General features: G+C 37.3%; 1 protein-coding gene across 3 annotated transcripts in view; it reads left to right on the forward strand.

Annotated features, from left to right (window-relative positions):
• Positions 1–8,027, forward strand: part of LOC106871744 (ATP-dependent RNA helicase DDX42) — a 58,487-nt gene that overhangs the window by 13,534 nt on the left and 36,926 nt on the right. For 2 of the 3 annotated variants that reach the window (XM_014918377.2, XM_014918369.2), the window contains exons 2-5: positions 1,210–1,257; positions 3,439–3,518; positions 5,254–5,470; positions 6,590–6,728. In XM_014918377.2, the coding sequence (XP_014773863.1) occupies positions 3,461–3,518; positions 5,254–5,470; positions 6,590–6,728 (414 nt within the window). In that variant the 5' untranslated portion in view covers positions 1,210–1,257; positions 3,439–3,460. The remainder of the gene's footprint in view (positions 1–1,209; positions 1,258–3,438; positions 3,519–5,253; positions 5,471–6,589; positions 6,729–8,027) is intronic. The other variant, XM_014918386.2, reaches the window with a different exon arrangement.

The raw sequence follows: 8,027 nt of genomic DNA on the forward strand, positions 1-8,027 counted from the left end.
GGGTGAGTTCCTTTCAAGCGTTGGGCCTCACAGGCAAAGTAGCTGAACACCTTTCAAGTGTTGGGCCTCAGAGGGGCAAAATGGGTGAGTTCCTTTCAAGCATTGGGCCTCACAGAGGCAAAGTAGCTGAACACCTTTCAAGTGTTGGGCCTCAGAGGGGCAAAATGGGTGAGTTCCTTTCAAGCGTTGGGCCTCACAGAAGCAAAGTGGCTGAGTTCCTTTCAAGTGTTGGATCTCACAGAAGCAATGACTGAGACTTTTGGCATTATGTTGTGTTTGAGTAGAAGACTCATCAAGCCGAGCAAAATTGCTGCCCTGGCAGATACCAGTGTCATGCAAATGGTACCCGTGTTGGTGGCATGTAAAAGCACCCATTACACTCTTGGAGTGGTTGATGCTAAGAAGGGTATCCAGCTATAGAAAACCATGCCAAATCAGACTGGAGTCTCATGCAGCCTTCCAGCATGCCAGCCCTAGTCAAACCGTCCAACCCATGCCAGCATGGACAATGGACATTAAATGATGATGGTGTGTGTGTGTGCCAAAAGTCATGCACCAAAAGATTTGACATTTTATTTATATTACATTATTATTATTATTATTATTATTCATTTTGTTCATCATGTACAATTACGTGTGTATTCATTATTTATTTCATTCACTTTTAGAAAAATCGAAAATATGTCTTTGGATAATTACTGAGTGTGTTGAACTTTTGTGTGTGACTTCCGACCCATCCTGTATATATATGACATGACACCCCTGATAAACTGTATTTATATATAGTTTATATATTATGCATTCTGTTGTATTATTTTAATGAATGTGTTGTCCTACTTCTTTTGTCTCTATACATCAATTTTCTTTTATGGAAAAATAATTCCACAATGAGCTGTTTTTGGAAAAAGATTGCATGTGATGTTTCGGTTGAATGAGGTGGTACATGTAACTAGAAATAGGAAGAGGAAGGAACCACTGGCAGCTGTTTCACTGGAGTAGTAAATGATGTAGTCATGATGGACGAGTGATTACTTGAGATGGATGTTCAAAGAAGAATGCTGCTGATTTAGAGTAAGCATTTTCTTACAGAAATTGTAGAAATAGACCCCAGAATGGTCTTTGGTCTTTTAATTTTTGCAATGAAGGCCTAAGGGCTGAAGCATAAATTGAAAACTTATGACAAATGTTACATGTTATTTTTGTTGTTAGATCTATGATCAAAAGTGTTCAAGCCGTGAAAATCCTGTCTTCTTAGGGGTATGTAAGGATTAAACTTTTCCTTTTCTTATTTAAGATGTTGGGGTGTTTGTTTCTCAGTTTGTTTAACTCTTTAACTGCAAAATTAAATTTCATGGTTATTCCTGTAACGATGTTAAATATCTACCAAAAAATAAAATTGGTATTTTCTGCAGGTCCTGTTGCTTCGATAAACTTGATATATCTCAACAAAAAAATAGTTCCAAACATGCCATTCCCTAACAAAAGATTGATTTGTGTCTAAAACAGGTTTTGCAGTTAAGAGTAATGAAATTTTGTGTGGATGTATCTGATTTCCATAGTAAGATGGTTAATGTCTTTCATGCAAGCATGGGTTTAGATGGGACAGCAGGATATTAAATGACGATGTTGATGCTCTTCCTTATCCGCTTTTCAAGTAAAGGATTTATGTTTTTATTCCCTAAGTGCTTCAAAAGTACAGAGCAACTGGTCATAATGTCAACAAGGATTGTAAATATAATTTACTATTTCACTCAAGCATGAATGCAGAATCATTAGTGCATCGTAAAAAAAATGGTAATTACACACACACACACATGCACATATATATAGGTGCAAATCTAGCTGTGGGATTAACCAACTTCATTCCTAACCATACGGTTTCAAGCTTAGTCTCATTTTATGGCACCTTAGGCAAGTATCTTCCACTCTTGCCCCAGGCTGACCAAATCTTTGTAAGGGAATTTGGTAAATGGAGACTGAAAGAAACTTGTCGTATATATATATATATGTGGTTGTGTGTACTCTTGTCTTGTGATGGTTGTAAAAGAGTATCACCATCATATAAATGAGGGTTGGGGACAGGAAGAGCATCAAACTAGAAAATTTGCCTCAAAAATTTTCAGCTAACTCTTGCAGGCATGTGTAGACATAGTTGAGTGGTGAAGAACTCTGTTTATCAACCATGTAATTCCAAGTTCAGTCACACTGTGTGGCACCTTGGGCAAGTGTCTTCTACTATAGCTCTGATCCAACCAATGCCAAGTAAAGGAATTTCATAGACAGAAACTGAAAGAAACTCACTGCATATGTTTTTAAGTGTGAGACTGTGTCTGTTAATATTTGCAACCTACCCTAATCTGTGGCTACAAATGGTGATGTAATTTTTGTCACTGGACTGCAACCAGCAGCATTTGCTGACATCTCATGTTAACAACTCAACCTCTAATTCTGAACCTTTGAATTTCTCTGGAATAAAAAATCCTTTAGTTGAAAAACAAGGAAAGTTAGCAACAGGAAGAGCATCCAACCAGCCTTTTGTTGACAAATACTGTGCAAGTGAAATTAGTAGATATTTTTGTGTACCAGTGTAAAGCAGACAACAAATCAAGGCCCTTTATGCCCAGAAGGTAAAACTTAGGCATTTAATAAATAGTGATTGCAAAAATAAGCACCAGAAGGAAATAAATACTGGGGTTGATATCCTCAATGAAAACTTTTGAATATACTGGGATAACTCTTGAATGTAGTTTCCTCATCATGGCCATAATTCCACTACTGACTGTTGTAAATGAATAAAGGAAGAGAATATATTATGGCTAGCTGTCATCATCATCATCGTCGTCGTTTAATGTCCGCTTTCCATGCTAGCATGGGTTGGATGATTTGACTGAGGACTGGTGGACCAGGAGGCGACACCAGGCTCCAATCTGATTTGGCAGAGTTTCTACAGCTGGATGCCCTTCCTAACGCCAACCACTCCGAGAGTTTTGTTAAAAAGTTTGCTTTGCAACATTGTGGTTTAGCTTTCAGTCCCACTGCATGGCACTTTGGGTAAGTGGCCTTTTCTATAGCCCTGGGCCAACCAAAGTCTTGTAAATGGATTTAGTAGATGGAAATTGAAAGAAGCCCATTGTGTACATATATGTGTGCGCGTATGTCTCCTTCCCTTGACTTGGTGTGTCAATTAAAAACGAGCATCACTGTCATAAAAGCACTGCCCTTTGTTTCCAATCTTCCATGGAAACATATCTGGCTATGAGGAAATATTATCTAACTTGGAAACAGAAAGGGTATCTGACTATAAAAAACCTGCTTCAACCAATTCCATTTGACCTGTGCAAGTATGGAACACTGATATTGGTGTATGTGTGTGTGTGTGTGTGTTTGCATGTTTAGATATAATTTGAAAATATCTTTTAAGTTCTGTTTTTTAATAAGGAAAGAACAACACTTGAAAGTCATGGATAGAAGACGCTACTTGAACTTTTCCAAGTCTGATGGGAAATCTGATGTTTCTGGTAAGTGTACTTTGAATATATGATAATTATTGTTAATGATTTTGATTATTTTTGGCTGTGAGTTGACAAAAATTAGCAACGTTGCCTCTGTTCACTTTAGTGGAATTTTTACTTGTATCTAGTTTTTTTTTTCATCCTTTTTATTCCTGGCTCCCAACATATTTCCTACCCAAACACAAGTAGTCATGTTTTGTCAGTCACTGAAGAATAAGGTTTAACACATGACCTATGTTATTGTTGTTGTCTAGACCCAAGTTAAGCAGATCTTTGATCAGAGGCCACAACTAGTCTAGCCTTGACCATTCTTTATTTTCAGCTACAGTTTATCTCGGACTGTATTCAGCTAGGTGCCCTGCCTGTGACCAGAGATTGAATTGCCAAGAATCTTCAGTTCCTTCTATCCTGTGCTGCATGCATACAATCAACCAGGCTCTTGTTTCTAGTCCATTCTCTTATCTTCAGCCTACAAATATCTTTGATTACCTCTTGCTCTCTTCCCCTCAACACTCCCTGTTGAGATGATCTTGGGCAATGACTTTTCCGAAAGTGCAGGGATGATTTGAAAGAGAGGTTTGGCTGCTATTTCAAACAGGTTGAACAACTACATAGAGGCTCACTCATTGTCTTATATGTATTTATATAGTGTTTGTATGTATATATACTAAAACTATTTATATGGGGTGTATATATTCATGCATATACTATTTATATGGGGTGTATATATTCATGCATATACTATTTATATGGGGTGTATATATATATATATATATATAGTCATGTATGGTTTGTTGTTTCTACTTAACCTCGGTCAGCCTCAATCATGCAAACTTATGATCACAGACATTCCAGCTAAGACTGTCCTATTTTCCTTTGCAGAAATGGTATTATATGTGTGTAACTGGTAAGGGGTGTTTGAGGGAGATTTTGTTTCTATTTTTAGCCAATCAAGTGACCATAACATAGTGGACACCCTCCATCTTCCTTGGCTAGTCTTCCAAGTTGTTGCAATTAGCTTGCAGCAATTCTACTTCAGAGCTACTTATTGTGGAAACTCAAACTTAGCTGATGTCTTTTTTCTTGCATCAGTAGCAACATCTCTGTCTCTGTCTCTGTCTCTGTCTCTCTCTCTCTCTCTCTCTCTCTCTCTCATTCATTCAATCACTCACTCTCTTTAACTCCATTCTTTCTTTTCCTCGCTCCCCCCCCACCAACTCTACTACTGCTCTTCTCCTCTTCTTCTTCACCTTTATCATATCTAATTTTCACTGCTAATTTGTAACCAACATGTTAATCACTAATTGAGATGTTATCATTCACTTGAGCTAGTCTTTCTGATTGAATCACCATGGTACCTGAATTCAGCTGTTTCTACTCAGCCATTGTCATGGTGACAATGGTTTTCTTTCCTCATGTTCTCCATTGGTTCAGAGGAGCTAGAGGCAAATGCCTGTCTTCTTTAAGATGGGGAAAGGGATCTGGCCATAGAAAATGTGCCTCAATGAATTTTGCCTGACACATGCAAATGTGGAAAAGTGAGTCTTAAGATGACGATGATGGCAGTGGCATCATCATCATCATCATCATCATTATCAACATTGTTTTAATGTCCAATTTAATAACCTTGCTTGCTTGGTAAGTAAACTTCTCACCCACACAGCTATACATGTACCTGTGACATCATCATCACTATTGTTATTATCATTTGCTTTTTTCACTTTTTCTTTTTCTTTTACAGGTTCTAATTCTCTGAAATTCAATAAAGGAGGTGATGGACGTCCTCGAGGCTTTGGCTTTCAGGGGTTTGCTATTAATAAGAAGCCTGCAGAACCCCAAAATGTTAAACCACCTGGAACTGAAACTCTTGGTTTTACACCTGGCAGTACACTTTTTCCTGGCAGATCATACGGTTTTCATACAAACATTGGAAAGAAAAGAGTAAAAAGTGAAGAAGAGTAAGTTTATTATTGAATATTGTTGTCATTCTTTGAAGGAACCAAACCAAATTTGGTTAATTGATTAATCAGAATCATTTTAAGATTGTGTTCTTGATCTATTTCTTGTTTGTTTTCACATCCAGTTATCTCTGCCTCCCCTTGTTGGAATTATATTGTTTATATTTTAAATTACATAGGCGCAGGAGTGGCTGTGTGGTAAGTAGCTTGCTTGCCAACCACATGGTCCCGGGTTCAGTCCCACTGCGTGGCACCTTGGGCAAGTGTCTTCTACTATAGCCTCGGGCCGACCAAAGCCTTGAGTGGATTTGGTAGACGGAAACTGAAAGAAGTCCGTCGTATATATGTATATATATATATATGTATATATATATATATGTATGTGTTTGTGTGTCTGTGTTTGTCCCCCCAACATCGCTTGACAACTGATGTTGGTGTGTTTATGTCCCCGTAACTTAGCGGTCCGGCAAAAGAGACTGATAGAATAAGTACTAGGCTTGTAAAGAATAAGTCCTGGGGTCGATTTGCTCGACTAAAGGCGGTGCTCCAGCATGGCCACAGTCAAAAGACTGAAACAAGTAAAAGAGTAAAAGAGTATATATATGGGGGTCACCCAAATCATTGATATAAACACTTTCCCTCTCCTCATACATATAAAGTGATTTCTTTTGTGTGGTAAACCATGTACCATTTCTGTGGTGTCCCCCTACCTTCCCTTGATGCCCTAAGCATGTACTTATTTTACTTAATGATTAATCCAGCACTGATGTCAGATGTGTTCAATTAATTATAATGTCACTCTCTCTGTATTTGTCTATTTCTGCGCACACATGAATGTGTGTGTGTGTGTGTTTGTTTGCTTTCAGTACCCCAAAAATACTTTGGCCAAAACAGATTCAGTGTCCAGTTAGCCATGCCAAATCACCAGCATCCAAACAGCTTCACCCAATCATTCCATTCTTGCCAGTTCACATGGAGGAATTTGCTAAGTCTGTTGATACAAGTTGTCATCATTGTCGTCATCGTCATCATCATCATCATTATCACTGTATGAAATAGCCTATAAACAACCTACCTCTCACTCCAAATTTTATCCACAAAATTTTCTTCCATTCACAGATATTTTGATGATGACGATGATGAAAACCTTGATCTGGAGTACCAACCGGCACCTGGTAGCCCTGGAGTGGACAAAGAAGAAGGTGATGACAACAGTGATAGTGATGATCCATTGGATGCATTTATGGCTAATATTGAGGTAAGTTAACAGTTTGACCAATTGCCAGTGGTCATTCTCTGTTTTCTTTGTTTATCGACAGTTACCCAGGATCATGCCTACTTGCAAGGCATGCTTTTCAGGTATAAATTATGGCAACAATAGTAATGTTGACGATTTCTATTATTATTATTATTATTATTATTATTATGATCTTTATTGTTTGTTATTTGCAGAGAAACTGGAAAAATATTGAGCTTTTCAGTTAGATTTTTGTTCAGTTCTTTTCATGAATAAACTTTTAGCACATCTGGTATTCTGTGAAATTAATGTAGAAAAGGGATCATTTTGATATTGTTGTAATTGTCTTTAACATACCTTACTATCACACACATACATACACACACACACACACACACAAGCATGGAGGTATTTACTCTCACACACTCATAAAATGTCAATAAATATCTTTTCTTAATTTTATGAATTTCCATACAATATTTCAAGAAACCCTAGGGATTAACTTTTGAATTACTTTAAGTTAATGTCATGAATGTTCTTGGAAGCTTTGACCATCACAACTTAATAAACTTTTGTATTTCTCAATCAGTTTTAGTCTTCTTTTAAACAAAAAACACTGATAGACTATTAATTCTCTCATATGCATATATTTTTGACAGAAGCAAGTGTGTATCGGTGTAAAAATGGCAATGTGGTAAGAAGTTCGATTCTCAACTGTTAGTCTCAGTTCCATTCCATGGCACTTTGTGCAAGTGTTTTTTACTGTGGCTCTAGGCTGACCAAAGCCTTGTTATTTCCCTCAGTATCACCCCTCCCTCTCAGTTGTATTTAGGAAATTGGCTTTGCAAGCTACTTGGGTGATCTCACTGGTGCTCATGCCATGTAAAAAAACATCCGGTCCACTCTGTAAAGTGTTTGGTATTAGGAAGTGTGTTGAGCAGTAAGAACAATGCCAAAACGGACAGTGGGGCTTGGTGCTGTCCTCTGGCATGCCAGCTCCTGTCAAGCTGTCCAGCCCATGCCAGTATGGAAGATGGACATTAAATAATGATATATATATATATATTATTTATTTAAAGGTCACGATACATATGTTTGCTACTAATAGTTTTATATGTTGAGAAATACTCAAACATATTCTTCAGATGCAAACCACGTATCATAACGAACTAAAACATGAAACTATTAGTAGGGCTTAATACATGTATTGTGCCCTTTAAATAAATGATATTTATCTCTCACCAGATGGAGTACTTTTTTTGTTGAATTTTCTATCACGGAACAGTATATATATATATATATATATATATATATATATAT

Source organism: Octopus bimaculoides, chromosome 1 (genome assembly GCF_001194135.2).
Source record: "Octopus bimaculoides isolate UCB-OBI-ISO-001 chromosome 1, ASM119413v2, whole genome shotgun sequence".
In the NCBI taxonomy this organism is placed as follows: domain Eukaryota; kingdom Metazoa; phylum Mollusca; class Cephalopoda; order Octopoda; family Octopodidae; genus Octopus; species Octopus bimaculoides.